The following is a 17,894-nucleotide window of genomic DNA, read 5'->3' as shown; positions in this document are numbered from 1 at the left end:
CGGCGGGTGCCTCTGCCCTCAGTGAGGCGGGGCGCGCGGCGGACGCCCCCGGGCAGGGGCGGGAGTGGTGGAGGAGCTGGGCGGTTGGCTGTGAGAGGGGCGGTGAACGAGGTGCTCCCGTCTCTAGGCGAGGCTGCTTGGCCTCCCCAGCAGAGACGGGGAGAAGCGGCAGCAGCGGCGGTGGCCCTTGGGCCGGCTGGTGAGGTGATGGCGGCCCCGGCCCCGGGGGCTGGAGCAGCCTCGGGCGGCGCTGGCTGTGGCGGCGGCGGCGCGGGCGCGGGCTCGGGGGCCGGGGGCCGGCTGCCCAGCCGGGTGTTGGAGTTGGTGTTCTCTTACCTGGAGCTGTCCGAGCTGCGGAGCTGCGCCCTGGTGTGCAAGCACTGGTACCGCTGCCTGCACGGCGATGAGAACAGCGAGGTGTGGCGGAGCCTGTGCGCCCGCAGCCTCGCAGAAGAGGCTCTGCGCACGGACATCCTCTGCAACCTGCCCAGCTACAAGGCCAAGGTGAGGGATCCCCGGGCCACGCCGCTGCCCCCAGTCCCGCTCCTGCGCACGGCCCTCAGTGCTTCTCTAAGCTTCTGAGTCAGACGCCTCGCTTCACCATCCCGCCTTTCCACCGCACTTGTCAATACCTTATCTCACTTCCCCCCTCCACAAAGAGCCTCTTCTCTTTGGATTGAAGTTATGCGCCTTAACCCACCGCACTTCCGTGATATACTTTTTGAAGAACCAGATGGTTACCCATCCCAGGTTTCCATCACTCATTCTACTTTCCACACTCTTTCCCTTTAAAGACATACCGCCCCCATTGTTTGTTGTACCTTCAGTACTCTCATCTTATTTTTCTCCCTGGCCTTCAAATAGGCTTTAATAGATCTTCCTGCTGCCTTATCATCGGTTTAGTTCTAAGATCTTCGCTTTCATCCTACATTCACCTCACATTTTCCAACCTCTGATTTACAACCATTTTTTTTCTTTATTTTCACCCAAGTTCTCTTTTAATTCCTTCCACAATGTTTTAGGCTTATAAATGAGTGTGGTCCTAGACATTCTGCTAACTTTCAAGATATAGGCTTTAATAGACCAAACTCCCATTGGCATCGCTTAACCATCATAATACTGCCTTGTCTCACTATTATTGGCTACTTCCTTGCCAACTTTTTCCTAGTTCCAACTTAATGGTGTGTCTCTACTGTACTATTGGTCATAGAATTCCAGTTTTGCTGCCGTTTTTTCTTCTAAATTCTTGTGCACATTCCTACCTTCTTCGTATGCAAATAAAAATGTCAAGTAACAGGTATGGTACAGCTGAAAGGATTCTTTAGGCAATACAAAAAAAAAAGGCCTCGAGCTTGAGTTCATTTGGATGGATAACAGCTATTCAGTATAGCAGTCATCAAGAGCTATATGAGAGGATAAAGTCTCACTTAGACTGTGATAGAATGTGGTAACCATAAAAAAATACATTAATAACTAAAATGGGAAAATATTCCTTTTTAATGCTAGACTGCCAATGAGAGTCAGAGTAAGAAGTAAACTTTTTTCCATGTGAAATAGCTGTAAAATTTATTCTTCTGTAATAAAACAGGTTTTAGTTTAATAAGATAAGGAATATTGCTGTTAAATATGATCTAGCAAGTTGTTTTCCTACTAAGTGAAATAACGTTAATTTACTATGACAATATTTGTACATGGTAGATGCTCAGTGGATACTAGTTGTAATTTATATAGTAGAGTGCAAAGATTGCAATTTTGTCCTATTTTTGTGTGATAAACGTGTAGGCTTCATAAGTTTTATTTAGTTTTTATTTCTCCATAAAGTTTATTTTTATTTTAAATTAAGACATTTTGGTAATTGTGCTGTAATAAATAGGTTCACCTGATTCAATATTCATATAATAGTATGTAATGGATAATGTGTTCATGTGAGTCAACATTCAAAGGAAGCAAAATGTCTTTATCCCCCAGCCACCCAGTTTCCCTTCTTGGAGGCAACCTGTGTTACCTATTTCTTTTGTATCCTTCTCTAGATAGTTTAGGTTTCTTAAGTTTCTAATACTTCGTATGTCTTTCTACTACAAGCACTATAAGTATTGTAGACTTGTACTCGTATGTTCATTCAGATGTTGGAGGACTTTTCTTGAATATCTCGAGGATAAAGAGATTAATTCAAAAGAAATCAGAAGTCTAGTAAGTACTCAGTCTAATAGAAGAGGAAAAAATGTACAGAAATAACTAACACCTGGTAGAAATTGCTCCTGTTAGAGATATAAAAAGAAATAATATACTAGAAGTTAAGTGAAAGGAGAGATTTATGAGTTGAGAGGAGGATTGGAGGAGGTTTGAGGTCGAGATTGTATCTGACTTGAATTTTAAAGATTGGGAGGATTTGGGGCCGGCCAAGTGGTGCGTTGATTAGAAGTTGGCTTGGGATGCCAGCTCTGAGTAGCAGGGCCCCGGTTTGGATCCCACATGAGAGCCAGTGATGCTGCGCCCTCTACAGCTAAAATGGTGAACAACAGCTCAACCTGGAGCTGAGCTGCTGTGAGTCACCGGCGATGGCGTAGGCTGCAGCCCTTGCTGCAGTGGGCTGCCGTGAGCTACCTTGAGTGGCTGGCAGCCAGCGTGAGCTGCCATGAGCCGCCATGAGTGGCCGTCCAGTGGCCAGTGAGTGACTGCCTCACCCGGGAAGAGTGCAATGATAATACCAACATGGGCCAGTGAAGCGATGTCCTCCACAACTAGACTGAAGAACAAAAGGACAGCAACTTGTCTGTTCCCCTTCTCCAATTCCCCAATGCTGTTCCCCTCCCCCAATTCCCCAATAAAATCTGGGGGGGGGAAAAAAGATAGGGAGGATTTGAACATTTTACTAAGAGGAAATACCCTGAACAAAAGCAGTACAAAAGGAAAGCAAAGGCTTTGTACAGCATATACTGTATTTTTATTTTAAAAAACATGAATGCCAGGCACTATGCTCAGTTTTGTAGATGGAATGAATAAAAACAAAACACAGGGCCGGCTGAGTGGCGCGAAGGTTAGGGGCTGGCTTGGGATGCCAGAGGGCCCCGGTTCGGATCCCACATGTGAGGGCCAGTGACACTGCCCTCTTAAAAAAAAAACCAAAACAAACTCTTATGGATGCCTTGCCTTCCAACCCGGTGGAGGGTGGGGGTGGAATGGATATTAATAAAATAATCACACATTGTAAAATCCCATCTGTGGTAAGTACTGTGAAGGAGAGATACATGGTGCTCTGAGTGTCAGTAATAGAGGATTTGACCTAGGTGTGGAGGTTAGGGAAGGCCTTTTCTGAACAAATAATGCATGAACTGAGACCTGAAGGATAAGGATAAATAGGCCAAGGAGTGAGAGAAGAACCTTCCAGAAGAAATCTGATGAGTATGAGGGACAGAAAATACATCAGTGTAACTGGAACATAGAGAGCAAAGGTGAGGTGGGTTGAGATATGATGGAAGAGGTGGACTGGGACTAAATTATAGTCAAGCCATTTTGAACTAAGCAAGGGGAGTTAGGAGTGTCGGGATTGGTGATACGATTATTTTGCATTTTTAAGAGTTTATTTCTAACTTCAGTATGGGGAGCAGGTTGGAGGGGAACCTTAGAAATATGGATAGATCAATTAGGAACTAGGTAGTGGAGCAAATGGGGAAAGATTTAGTAGGAGAGATTTAGGAAAATCTACAGGATTTAGCAATAGATTTGAATTAGGGGTGAGGAAGAGGGAGGTGCTAAGGATGATTCCTAGGTATTTGGCTTACATAATACAGGAGTGACCTGCGCTGGATTTAGGAGGAATGAATTTACTTTTGTTAGAGTAGAATTTAAGTGTTTTTGAGATATCCAAGAGATTTCAGATAGGCATCTCTTCCGGTTTAGAGGTTAGAGGAGAGGCTAAAGATATAGTTTAATTAGTTCAAATTAAAGTTGTGGGAAATATGATTGTAAAGGTAAGCTGAAACTAGATAAATCATGAAGGTCCTTGAAATACAGCTTTTAATCTATAGTTTGGGCTTTGTTCTACAATTGGAAACCACAGGATTTGAATAGAGGAGTGACAATAAGCTGTGTTTTAGAAACACTAGGCCATAAGATGAATTGGAGCAGGCAGGGGTTAGTGACTACCAGAGGTACTTAAGACACTGTATAAAACAAATGTATGAACAAGTGTATAGAGGAGAGAAGGAGGTGGTTGGGAGAGCTATTAAAGAGAACAAATCCTCATAGGGGACAGCTAGCTTATCGGGTGAGTGAGATGAGGAAGAATGAAGAATCATAGGATTTCCAGGGATCCTGGGTAACCAAGAGAAAAATGGGAACAGCCTTGGGATAGCATTAAACTGGAAAGAATTTGGAATTTTCAATCTATTTAAGATTTGTCTTTTTAAAAGTTTATGTTACTGGGCCGGCCGAGTGGCGCGATGGTTAAGAACTTGCTTGGGATGCCAGAGGGCCCCGGTTCGGATCCCACATATGAGGGCCAGTGACACTGCCCTCCACAGCTAAGATGCTGAACAACAGCTCAACCTGGAGCTGGGCTGCCATGAGTCGCCGGCGACGGCTTAGGCTGCAGTCCCTGTGGCAGTGGGTTGCCATGGGCTACCGTATGTAGCTAGCAGCCAGCGTGAGCGGCCAGCAGCCGCAGTGAGCGGCCGTCCAGAAGCCGGCGACTGATCTGCCTCTCCCGGGAAGAGCACAATGATGGTGCCAACTTGGGCCAGTGAAGCAACATCTTCCACAACTAGATTGAAGAACAAAACGACAGCAACTTGTCTGTTCCCCTTCCCCCAATTCCCCAATAAAAATCTTTAAAAAAAAAAAAAGTACATGTTACTAAATAGCATCAATTATTTCAGTCATACTTAGCATCTAACTATAATTTTCTAAAGTTCAAACTTATTTCCTAAACGAGGTCCTAAAGCTGTAAAATCCAGGTTATGCATGAGACTGGGAGACAGGAACTACAGATTCTTATTTATTTGTGTATTTATTTTTTCATCTGAATTTTTCAGTATCCATCTATCACAATGTCATTATCATATCTAAAGTATAAAGTATAGCAGTAATTCCTTCATATAAAAAAATGCAGTGTTCAAATTTTCATTGTCTCATAAATCAAATGTTTATTTTTAATTTTCAGTTTATTTAATCAAGATCTATATAATATTCCCATGACAAACAGTTGATATATCTCTTAAGGCTATTTCAGTCTACACATTCACCTTCCATCTCCCTACCTCCCACCCTGCAACTTATTTGTTGAAGAAACCAGGTTGTTTACCCTATAAAGTTTTCCTCAATCTGAATGTTGTGGATTTCACTCCCCTGATGTTGCTTAACATGTTCTATCCTCTGTATATCCTATAGAGGTTTGATCAATTTAGGTTAGATTAGATTTTTTGCAGGATATTTTTTACTGGACTCAAGTGGTCGGGGGGGGGGGTGTACAGAATTAAGTGTTGTATGGTGCAGAATATGGTGGGTAAGAGTTCAGGAGAGAGAAGTCAGGGAGATTGGGTAGTTCTGGTTAAGAATAGCTTCATGGAGGTGGTAAGACTGGAGCTGGCCTTAGAGAATATGTGGGAGAAGGAGAGCAGGTATGATAACTGCAGGCAAGGAGAACAACACAAAGTTAGAGAAATAGGAGGAATCACATCTGGAGGGCTTTGAAAGCCAGGCAGAAGAATTTATAGTTGATAATGATGTCAATATGGAACTATCAAAGGTTATTGGACTGGGATGAAATGTAATAAAGGTGCTGTTTTAGAAAGACAGGTCTGGAAAGAATTCAAGTGGAGGGTTAAGAGCTGCATTCTGGAGAGTTTGGGGGGCAGAGGTAGGATAGTTAACCAAAAAAGGATACAGTGGAAGATCAGCCCAAGGTAATAGGAAGATGCCATAGGAGTTTGAGGAAAAGGTTGTAAACAGTGTTAGTGTGATGAAGAGAATAAAGATAGAGAAAAAGCAATTGGTATTTATAAGAATTGGGGTAAGTATTAATTAAATATTTTATAATGAGGGGTTAATTGTCTTGATAATCTCTTGAGTTATTTGGGCAATGCTTAATATTTTGGGGAAATTTTAAACCCCCCCCCCCTTTTAAACTATTCTGATCTTTTAGGTGCTTAAAAGTGTGTTATAGGAACAGATAGGAAAAAAATTTAGTAATACTTTAGTTTTACAGCCTCCTTATGAAAATATGGGATGCATGAAACAAGAAGTGTTTGCTTGTTTTTTATTAAATTTCTCTGCTGTGGAGTGTAACAGTGAAACAGTGATATACTGGCTAGTAAATGAACACTTGATGAGAGGGGACTGGATATCTGACTTCTCTTTGGGGCTCTTGCTCTAACTAACTGTTGACTTTTAGGTCTTTGTTCTCATCCCTGAGTTGGACTAGGTACCATTTAAGGTCCTTCCTAATGCTGAAATTCTATGACTCTGGAGTTGATTTTTCAGGTTAACTAAAGCAATGGGCCCCAGGGTGTTGGCTGCTTTTGGGTAGTTTGAATAAAGTAAGGTATTTAAAAAAAGACATACAAACTAAAAGCTTTAAATTATTAAAACATGAGAAATTGTTATTTGTACAGAGTAGCAATTTTCATACTGTATTTTGGAAGCTTTAAAAAAACTGGTGATTACTGAAGGTAAACTAACCTGTCCTATCAATGGGAAGCTATTCTTTAATGGCTATTTCTTTATAAATTCTAGTGGTTGAATTTAGATGCTACCTAGAGGATTATTTGATTTGATGAAATGAGAGTGGTGCTGGCTCAGTGTATAAGTAATACCTAGCAAGGAGGGCTGAGGCTCTAATGTAGCTTGTGGTTATTAAAATTTTTCATCAACTTTAGAGCTGCTATGACTAAGTTCTCTATTTTACTTAAAATATTCTTTTAGTGAGAGCATTGCCAAACTGAAAACTGTACATTTCTCTTAACTTTTTGATATAAAAATATCAAATATAAGCAAGAATATAGAAAATAGTTTAACGAACTTCTCTATACCTATCACCAAGCTTTACCAATGATTAATTCATGGGCAATCTATGTTTACCTCATCAACTCTCCTACTCCAACCTGGATATTTCAAAGCAATTCCCAGAAATCATTAAGCCATCCATAAATATTTCAGTGTTATCTCTAAAATATAAGGTTTCTTGTGTATATCTTTTGATATTTTTAAGAAGGCTATTTGGAGAAATAATGCTACGGTTTAGAATTTTGGTAAATAATGAAATAGTTGGCAGTTATTTCAAATGTTATGTTAGTATCCCATCCTAAACTAGCCATTTTTTGGAAATACTTGTTGTATTACTTAAAAATATAAAACTTTATTGTTTAAAAACACATTGCCTAAAATTTGGGTACTTTTTAATATTTAAGAAAAATCAAACTTCTGTTTCTTTGGTCTGTTTTTCATCTTTCTAGGTACGTGCTTTCCAACATGCCTTCAGCACTAATGACTGCTCCAGGAATGTCTACATTAAGAAGAATGGCTTTACTTTACATCGAAACCCCATTGCTCAGAGCACTGATGGTGCAAGGACCAAGATTGGTTTCAGTGAGGGCCGCCATGCATGGGAAGTATGGTGGGAGGGCCCTCTGGGCACTGTGGCAGTGATTGGAATTGCCACAAAACGGGCCCCCATGCAGTGCCAAGGTTATGTGGCATTGCTGGGCAGTGATGACCAGAGCTGGGGCTGGAATCTGGTGGACAATAATCTACTACATAATGGAGAAGTCAATGGCAGTTTTCCACAATGCAACAATGCACCAAAATATCAGGTGAGAAACTAGGTATTTTCTAGATGTGGGCCTTTGTCAAATCATGCCTTATTTTGATTTAAATTTACAAAACTTAATATAATAGCTTTATATGTCTTTTTTGGTAACTTTTTTTTTTTTTAAGCTGAGCCATCCTGCCACCTGTTGGCAGCTCAGTGGCTGCTCAGCTCAGGCCGGGCATCGAACCGCTGTTGCTCAGAGCTCAAACTTTTGAGTGAGCTCTTAACCAACTGAGCCACTCGGCCGGCCCTAATTTTGGTAACTTTTAATTAAATAGTGTAGCTGGTCTTTCTTTGCTACTCTGATGATAATCTTTTAGTATCTCAATATTTGTTTCCTAATACATATAGACCTTGAACAACCCATCTTTGTTCTAAATCAGGGGTTGGAAAACTTTTTCTGTACAGGGCCAGATAGTAAATATTTTAGGCTTTGTCGTTTATATGGTCTTTGTCATTATTCAACTCTGTTGTCACAGCACAAAAGCAGCCATAGCTTGCTGTGTTCCAGTAAAACCTTATTTATGGGCTGCAGGCCAGATTTGGCCCAGTGACCATAATTTGCCAACTCACTCTCTAGATTGTCATTTTTCCTATATCATGGCACACCCAAAGCTACTTTTTCTAGACACCTCAGCCCCACAAATGTGCCTGTGTGCATGCACACACATACCCTCTGCTACTTACTAATCTGTTTGTGGTTTGAAAGCCTCTGGAGGTGTCATTGATTTCTATAAAGATAGGCAAGTTCAGGCAAACTTGTGCATTTTAAATTCTTTTCACCTTAGCTTTATACCATACTTATTTGATTCTAGGGTCAAAATTATTTATAAAGGCTATATGATTACTATAGATTCAGCAGAGTCTAAAACAATCTGATAAGAAACTGGAAATTTTGAGGAATTATATAGTGCATGTTTCAGATGAACATGTGGCTTGAAAACTAGCCTCAGTAATGACCTCAAGTCAGGCATACTAAAGTAGAACTAAAAATATGTTCAATTTCCTGAGGTAGAAAAGCCTGGAAGGATTTTATTTTATAGAATCTTTTCCTCACTGTCCTTTTAGTCTCTGCATATACCCTAAGGAGAAGGGTGTCTGGACTTAGTAATCATTGAAGATAAAGTCCTATTACTAGCCTTGTGGTGCTTTTATAGTGAAAGTCCTTTAGTCTTTGTTTTTCAGAGAATATACTCATATGATTTCAATTCTTTTAAATTTATTGAGACTTGTCTTATTCCCAACATATAATCTATCTGATGAATATTCCATGTATGCTTGAAAAGAACATAATTCCTGTTGTTGGATGGAATATTCCATAAATGACAATTGGGTGAAGTTAGTTGATAGTGTTCAGGTCTTCTCTATCCTTACTAATTTTTCTTTCTACCTGTTCTATCATTCACTGAGAGGAGTATTGAAATCTCCAGCTGTACTTGCTAATTTATCTATTTTTTCAGTTCAGCCAGTTTTTGCTTCAGGTGTTTTGGAGCTCTGTTATTAGGTGGATATACATTTATAATTGTTATTTCTTCCAGCCTGATTAACTCTCTTATCATTATGAATTGACCTTTGACTCTAGTAATATTCCTTGTCTTTAAGTTTATTTTGTTTGATATTAATATAGCCACTCCAACTTTCTTATTCTTACTACTGCAAAGTACCTCTTTTCCTGTATTCTTTTACTTTCAGTCTGTTTTTGTATTAAAAGTGGGTCTCCTGGACAGGATATAATCAGGACTTGCTTTTTATCAAATCTGATCTCACACCCTCTGCCTTTTGATATGAATGTTTAATGTGTTTACATTTAATGTAATTGTTGGACTACTTCATATTGTCCTTGTTTCTGTGCTTCTGAAGCTATGTTTTTTCTTTCTTTATTTTTTTTGCATTGGATAATTTCTGTTGCTTTATCTTCAAGTTCATAGACTCTTTCTTCTTGCCATTTCAACTCTGCTATTAAGCCAGGCTAGTGAATTTTAGTTATTGTGCTCTTTAGTTCTAGAATTTTCATTTGGTTTTTTTTTTTTTTTTAAGATTTTATTGGGGAATTGGGGGAGGGGAACAGCTTTGGACAATCGTGGAAGGGGAACAGACAAGTAGACAAATTGCTGTTTTGTTCTTCAGTCTAGTTGTGGAGGACGTTACTTCACTGGCCCTTGTTGGTATTATCATTGTGCTTTTCCTGGGTGAGGCAATCAGTCGCCGGTCATTGGTCGCTGCTCACGCTGGCTGCCAGCCACTCACTTAGCTCACGGCAGCCCACTGCAGCCCTGCTGCAGCCTACACCGTCGCCAATGACTCACAGCAGCCCAGCTCCAGGTTGAGCTGTTGTTCATCATCTTAGCTGTAGAGGGCGAGTGTCACTGGCCCTCAATGTGGGATCTGAACTGCGGCTCTGCTGCTCAGAGCTGGCGCTTCCGAGTGAGCTCTTAACCAGCTGAGCCACTTGGCCGGCCCCATTTGGTTCTTTTATGTAGTTTCCATTTCTCTATTGAGAGTCTCTATTTGTGTATTCATTAATCCTAGATTTTTATTTAATTCTTTGCCCATATTTATAATAACCGCTTTGAAGTCTTTGTTTGCCAATCTAACATCAGGACCTACTTGGAATCAGTTTCTATTGACCGCTCTTCCCCCCACCTCCTGAGTTTGAGTTGTACTTTCCTGTTTCTTTTCGTATCCTATCCATTAATTTTTTAATTGCAAACTGGACGTTATAGATAATATGCAGGAGTATCTGGAATGTTTTGTTCCTCTAGAAGTTGCTTTGTTTTTTTCTGAAGAGTGTAGGTTTTCTTGTTCTAGTAGGCTGTTAATTTGCATGGACTCAAACTGTAAACTTTCTCCCCATGGCATGCAGCAGCTAATGTCTTTGTTTAGTTTTTTTGGCTTCTAGCTGCTACTATTTCAGCTGGTTCCCTGGAGGTTTCCTCTGTGTCTGTGTAATATAGTGGTCACACCAGGATTTGGGTGGAGTTTATTCTCAGATTTGGGGCTCATCCTTTTTGTGGTTCTTTTGCTTCTAGACTTCCTACTCTAAGTTTCCAGTTACTCTGCTATCTCCAAGTTTTGCCCTCTGACACCTAAAGCTAGTACTACTTCTGCTTTCAGCTCCTTGTGCTGTGTGCATTCTGTATGCTCAAAGTTGGAGCAGACTTGCAAATTTCACCAGGAGTGATACTGTCTTCTTAGTTTCATCTTCTGTAAAATAGGGATTACTCCTAAGATTAATGTGAGGATCAAAATACGAATAAAGCACAAAACGAATACCCAACAAAATATTAACTCTTCACTTCTATTTTTTGTTGTTCATGTTTTGTTGGTGGCAGTAGTGCTGATGATGGTTATGGTATTCTTAGGTCCACAAAATGGGGTGTGGGTTAATCTGCACGTTTGGCAAAGGGAGGAACAAAACAGATGTTGGTAGGTATTTGTGATAGGAAATACAATGTCAGAAAGTAACAATAACAGCAGGAGTTAGCATAATCTGAAAGTATAAATTATTATTTTTGATTGTAAATGTTAGGACTTTCTACCTTCAAATATGTAGACGCAATTTATAAAGTAAAACATCCTTATTTCTTTGCTTACTTTTCCAAATGGGAAAATAACTGGCTATATTGTGCTTCCAGTTTAGTTTAACTATCAGTGCTGCTGTTTTTATAACGAACAGATGTTTTCAGAGCAGTGGCCCACAAAGTGACTATTTAATAAAGCCTATTCTGCATCTTTAGAATCTATAGTTGGATTTGGCTGTTTATTACTTTGTAAGTTCCACATCATATATAGAACTGCTTTATAAACTTTAAAGGCTATGTAAGTGCTTTATTATAATATATATATATATATAATTTTTTACTGTATTAAAATATATGCAACAATATTTATAATTTTAATCACTTGTAAGTGTATAATTCACTGGCACTAAATACATTCACAATGTTGTATAACCATCACCATTATCTATACCCGAAACTTTTTAATTATCCCCAACATAAACGCTGTGCTCATTAAAAAATAACTCCTGATTTCACATCCCCCACCTCTAGCCGCTGGTAACCTCTGTTCTACTTGCTGACTATGAATGTGAATATTCTAGATGCCTAATATAAGTGGAATCATACAATATTTATCTTTTTGTGTCTGGCTTATTTCACTTAGCATAATGTTTTCAAGGTGCATCCATGTTGTAGCATATATCAAAAGTGCATTTCTTTTCATGGATGAATAGTATTCCATTGTGTGTGTGTGTTTTATAGTAATTTGAAAAGGTTATTTCGATAGCCTTTTTTGGTAAAGTACTATACCAAGTTATAGCTTTTAGTGGTAACCTTAAGAAAAGCCTTTAAACAAAGAATAAATAAAATCTGGGGACTGTTAAAGGGAATATTTAAAATTTCAGTATTAAATGTAGATCCCATGTAAGTCTTAAATTTTAAAAAACTGTCAAAACAAGCAGTTGTGATGAAATTGATATATGTTCTTTCTTCTAGCTGATTCTCCTTGACCAGAAAACTTCTCTTCTGGCTTTTCTAGATAACTTTTAGGGTACATATTAAAAATAATATTTCCAACTTGTTTATTTGTATCATGTTTCTTCTAGCTATGCCCTTGGTGGGTTTTCTTCTAACCTTCTTTTGATATCTGTTTGCAGATAGGAGAAAGAATTCGAGTCATCTTGGACATGGAAGATAAGACTTTAGCTTTTGAACGTGGATATGAGTTCCTAGGGGTTGCCTTTAGAGGACTTCCAAAGGCCTGCTTATATCCAGCAGTTTCTGCTGTATATGGCAACACAGAAGTGACTTTGGTTTACCTTGGAAAACCTTTGGATGGATGACAGTGGCTTTCTTGGGATGACAGACAAAGTAGAAGAGATAATCTGCTTGTGGAAATTAGAAACATGAAGTGACAGTGTCATACATGCATGCCCAAGAAACATCCTGAAAAACACAATGAAATTGTTAACTGGAGAAGCAACTCTACAGCGAGATTATCTTAGTGTTTCCTCTTTCTACTGGGCCAGAAAATCCTCAGGGTTGCAGTTGGTTGAGTGGGCAGTTGACATATGCATGTTGCAACAGATTTTGTCTCAAAGTTAGCAATGTGTTATTTCCAACTTTTAAGGTGAGATTTTAGAGATGCTGTAAAAGGGATAAGATAAGGAAATAGCAAGATTTTTAAGTAGTGTGTTTGTGAAGAAAGACTGATCCTGTTTTACAACTGCCTGTTTTTTCTCCAGACCCTTTTTTCCTACCAGCTTGACTATTACAAAAGTATGAAACTGGTTGGGTTTTATTTAATATTTTTAATATATTGAGAAGCATGGTCTGCTTGGACTGCACTTCTCTAACAGTGAGATGTAAAATTGTGCAGCTATTTTAAAAGTTGTATATACAATATGTGTGTAAAAACAACTAAAAAAAAACAGGACAAAGGGGTTGCTTTGTTCTAGTTCAATTTCTTAAAAACCACTACATGGTACAAAATTAAAATAACATTTAGGGACAATTAGGTAACTACAAAGAAGAGGATTTTAAGAGGAGATGTGTTGTATTGGCTCATTTTATATTATATTTGGTTTATAGTTTCCATAGCTATTATAGTCTGATTTAAAAAAAAAAAACAAAGATCAAAATTATTGTAAAATCCTATAATTTCCTGGCTAAAGATTGATGGAAGGCAAATTTATTCCTAACCATATATATATCAGTAATAATAATGTGCATCTTGTAGCATCTGGTTTTATTTTTTGGCCTTCTGAGAAAGTGTCTCATAACAACACAGAACATTGCCATTTGCTTTTTAGGCCTCAGATATGAAAGCTGTTAGTCACAGACCTTAGGAAGAAAATTGATAAATGGTCGTTTTATTTTGTAACTTTATAATGCTGTAGATATTATAATTTTTTTAAATTTCATATTGTTTACATCATGCAACAATGTAAGCCTCAGACTCTTCATTGGGGTTATCAAGGAAATGTTTACTCACCCACCTGGAACAGTGCCAACCTGAACCCAGGTGAAGAATGTTCTTAATCTCAGTATATATAATTGCCCCCATGGGACTTGAAATAAAACACCTTGTGCTGAAAACTTCAGGTTGGCAGTATTTTGAAGGTTTCATTGTAGAAGAGCTTAACATTAATTTCTATTCTGAATTTTTGACTAATAAATCTGATTTCACTAATACTTTTTCGAATTAATAATCCAACATACATAAGCTGAAATTTTCTTTTGTTAGAAGAGAAGCAAACATCATCTTTCTGTATGAAAGTATAAATTGTATGGTGTCAGATACATCTTTGTGATAAGAATTGACTAAGGCAAGTGAAATCTTTGTACTTTTTAGGTTATTGCTGTATGTATATTTTGTCTTAAATCTAATAAAATTAGGGACAGCGAGAAGCTGGCTGGGGTTCTTGGACTGCTCCTTGAGAGTTAAGATTATCAATACTCCTATGAAGCAGGGGATTTGAATCATGAACAAAGATTTATTTTTGCCACCTGATAGGTTTATAAATATTTATTGTGTATTTGGTATGTTGCTTAAAGGTGAAATCTGTTAAAGATTCTTTTTGATATCCATGTCAAGAAGAAACTCCTGGAAACCATACTTAATAGTACAGAGTGAAATTATATGTTACATGTATTAGAGAATATAGCTGCTACAGAAATTGATTTTCTTGCTGTGGAATGACTCAATTTGGCGAAGTTTAAAATGAAAGAGAACTGGGTTAGGGTGAAGATTGAGCTCGTTAGTAAACTATAAAGCCCTCTAAGTACTTGTTTCTTTTTCAAGTTGTGATATAGCCAATTCCAAGAGTTTTTGCCAAGAGTTTTGTTTAAAACTTCCATTTTGTCTTGTTAGTAGACATTCATTTTGTAACAAAGTTTTGAAGGTGCTGAATGGACAACAGAAACACATGGTTATTATTGCATATGAAACCTAAAATCAAATAATCACCTAAATGTTTAGCAAGCTATTCTTATCTCAAAGATTTAAATTCCCTAATAGCCCATTTGCAAATTTTATAAAATTGCTGGTTCATATTTAGCACGAGCATCAGGGGAATGAAGAGTCTTCATTTATAACCTGATAAATTAATTTGTTACTGGAAACCAATAGTAACTGTACAGAATATTGAAGCAAAATGCTACAATATTCAAGGAAGTGGAATCTCCTCTTAATTGATGCTGAGAGAGCATTTAGGTAGAAGACAGTTGTACCTGAAGATTGAGTATAAATCATCTAAACCAGTAGTTAACCATAGCTGTACTTAAGAGTCATGTACGTTTTTAAAAATATTGACACTTGGGTCCTACACCCTAAGATTCTGATGTTGGTCTGGAATATGACATAATCAAACATTTTAAAAAACTGATTTTCAATATGCTGCCACAGTTGAGTTAAAATTCACCTTAAGTTTTCTCATCTGCAAAATTAATAAAATATCCTTGCTCCCTCCCTTCGCTACCTCACAAGAGTATTGAGGGTAGAGAAAATAATGGGAAAGTGCTTGTGTGATGGATAAAAGTGCTATTGAAAGGCAAAGTAGTGTTTGTTGTATTTCAACTGAAACTTTGAGCAGGAAAAATCTGTAATTGAATTTGCTTTTTTGACTTGAGAAACTGGGAGCATTCTTTGGTTCTTAACTTTAGTGAAGCATGCAGATGTGTAAGCAAACATTACTATTACTCTCATTCATACTATGGTATTCTGTCATATTTGAGATAGGCTGTTCTAATCATCTGGTATTACATAGGAAAGAGGAAATATTAAGGCTTAACGTCTGTAATGGTCAATGGCTCATAATTCATTAAAACATTTCATACAAAGTGTCCTGTGGTATTAGTATATATCATTTCATAGTTGCCATTTTTTTCATTATCTAACTTGAATGTTAAGCCATTTATTTCATCTCCTTCATTTTTACTCATGTAAATTTAGGTTTAGACTTGAGAAAGCACCTAAAGCAAGTAGGTTTTGCCCAGTTGAATATTTAAAAGTCATGGCTTAATGATTAGGGATCTTCTGCCTTTTAGATATGATTTGACCTGGGAAAGAGTTTAGAAAGTAACACAGCCCTAAAACCATATAGTAGGTTTTTAAATTAACTTTTAATTTAAGTCCCCAAACTTCTGTTTATATAGAGTGTAACATTAATATTTTTGATTATTTTAAAAAATCAGCAGTTTGAAGAGACAGAAACATGGAGTTTTGAAGACTACTCTAAACATCAAGGCCACCGCATTTGGGACCACTTTGAAGCCTTCGTTGAAGGAACAGTCTGTACCCAACCCAAATACTATCCATTTCTCGATTTCTCTAGCTGAATGTAACTTCTCCTTCCTTGAAGTTTTCCTATTTTTATATTTTACCTGTACTTAAAACATGCTATATTACTTTATACCATGTATAAATTTATTTATTGATTATTTCTTGGTATCTTTTCTCCTGGTATCTTTTCTCCCCTGAACATCTTAGGACGATCTCTGATGAACTCATCTTTATGCCCACATCAAAGCCCAATAGGCAGGTGTTCACATATTTGCTGAAGGAACAGAGAAAACTATGTAGGAAGACAAACGCTCCTCTAAAGTTACAGTCTACAAAAACAGAAATTAGATGACAAATTCTGTGTCCTGTCCAAGTGAAGCACAAAGGAAAGGGATGCAAATCTGAGGCTAATAAGGAAGACATGACTGTGAATGCATTTTAGCCATTCCCTTTATTCTTAAATATTGGTAAACTCTGATTTTTAGTTCTTGGTGTAGATTTGATATGTGTTTAGAATTAGAATTCTGTGTTTTAATTTTTTGAAATTCTTTTGTTTTGCTTTAGTTTGTTAATAAAAAGTTAAACATTAACCACCTGTGATTGTTTACATTTAAAACAAGGAACTTTATACATTGCTCAGAAAGAAAAATGGGTATCTTAGTAGCCATGGAATTTACTTACAAATTAGTCCTGTTAGTCCTGGAATCCACATTTACCAAGTTTAGAATGGAACATGGACAGGGAATAGTAATTCACTAGGATCCTGTTCCCCTATTGCCTACACCCCCAGATAACACAATAGTTGTTTGATAATGCGGTTGTTTGCCAAGAGGAATACGAGACTGGTATGGCTGAACAAATGGCTCCTGCGATCCAAAACCTTAAGAAAGCATGAGTTGATCATGTTGCTAAAAGTTGCTTGATATATTAATATGTTAAAATTTATGCAAAAGGTTTTAATTTTCTAAAAGAAAAGTAGGTGTAAAATGTCTGTATCTCTAGTGGGAAGAGATACCAGGGACAGCTTTACCAGTCTGTTGTCCTAATTTCTTTTTTGGATCCTCCCCTGAACCATTTGCTTTTTATTTAATGTATTCATTAAAATGTTGAGAGCAACATGTTCTCTACTCTTTAGAATATAGTTTGTTAATAGAAGCAGTCTCTCAGGATTTAAAATTGTCATTATTCAGCTTTTGTATATAAGATTTCATAATGAGTGATTCGAGAAGCAAAAATCATTTAGGGAGTTTTCCTTAAAGCATCCTGTAGATAGCCCTTAATTTCTGTCTCTTTTTAAACAAGAAAACATTTAAGAAAAAGATTAGGGAAGTCCAGTCCTGCCTATCCAATGGTATGTTAGTTAGAAAGTCATACTGTATTTCTGCTCCCTCCTTTCCTCTACAAATAAAATGGGGGATGAAATTGAGTAAGGATGGTTTTGAGGTCCCATCTCCCTTGAGAAAGACTCCGTGAAATAATTTATTAAAATGCTGATATCCAAAGTTAGATTTATTGGAGGGATATTGTGATGGAAATAGCCCAGATATCTTTGTTTATTTTAATGTACCTAACTTGTTCACATTTTCCAACCAACGTTTAAAAGATCTTTTACTCATCAATGCCCCTTTATTGGTCACCTTTATCTAAAGGTGACCAATAAAGGTCACCAGTAAAAGTGACCAGTAAAGGAAAGAATGCTTAAGGTTGGAATGAGAGGAGTCAGTGACTTCTCTTCCCCTTCAACAAGCCAAAGAGTGAAATATAGTTTATGACCAAATTGCCTGGATCAGTAAAGAGCATGGAT

At 37.8% G+C, this 17,894-nt stretch overlaps 1 protein-coding gene across 1 annotated transcript; it reads left to right on the top strand.

Annotated features, from left to right (window-relative positions):
• Positions 1-61: 61 nt before the first annotated feature.
• Positions 62-15,651, top strand: FBXO45 (F-box protein 45). Its single transcript, XM_019651776.1, has 3 exons — positions 62-504; positions 7,452-7,808; positions 12,465-15,651. The coding sequence occupies exons 1-3, from the start codon at positions 208-210 to the stop codon at positions 12,648-12,650; spliced, it is 840 nt and encodes a 279-aa protein (XP_019507321.1). The 5' UTR covers positions 62-207; the 3' UTR covers positions 12,651-15,651.
• The last annotated feature ends 2,243 nt before the right edge of the window (positions 15,652-17,894 follow it).

The sequence above is a fragment of the Hipposideros armiger genome, unplaced genomic scaffold, assembly GCF_001890085.2.
Source record: "Hipposideros armiger isolate ML-2016 unplaced genomic scaffold, ASM189008v1 scaffold_8, whole genome shotgun sequence".
Classification (NCBI taxonomy): Eukaryota; Metazoa; Chordata; class Mammalia; order Chiroptera; family Hipposideridae; genus Hipposideros; species Hipposideros armiger.
The sequence above is the reverse complement of the archived record's forward strand: the minus strand, read 5'-3'. Positions and strand labels throughout refer to the sequence as shown.

Bases quoted from the DNA above. Each gene is read 5' to 3' on its own strand.
- FBXO45 (XM_019651776.1), top strand. From the start codon at position 208: ATGGCGGCCCCGGCCCCGGGGGCTGGAGCAGCCTCGGGCGGCGCTGGC. The intron at 505-7,451 runs GTGAGGGATCCC...TCATCTTTCTAG, and splicing joins TGCCCAGCTACAAGGCCAAG to GTACGTGCTTTCCAACATGC. The intron at 7,809-12,464 runs GTGAGAAACTAG...ATCTGTTTGCAG, and splicing joins ACAATGCACCAAAATATCAG to ATAGGAGAAAGAATTCGAGT.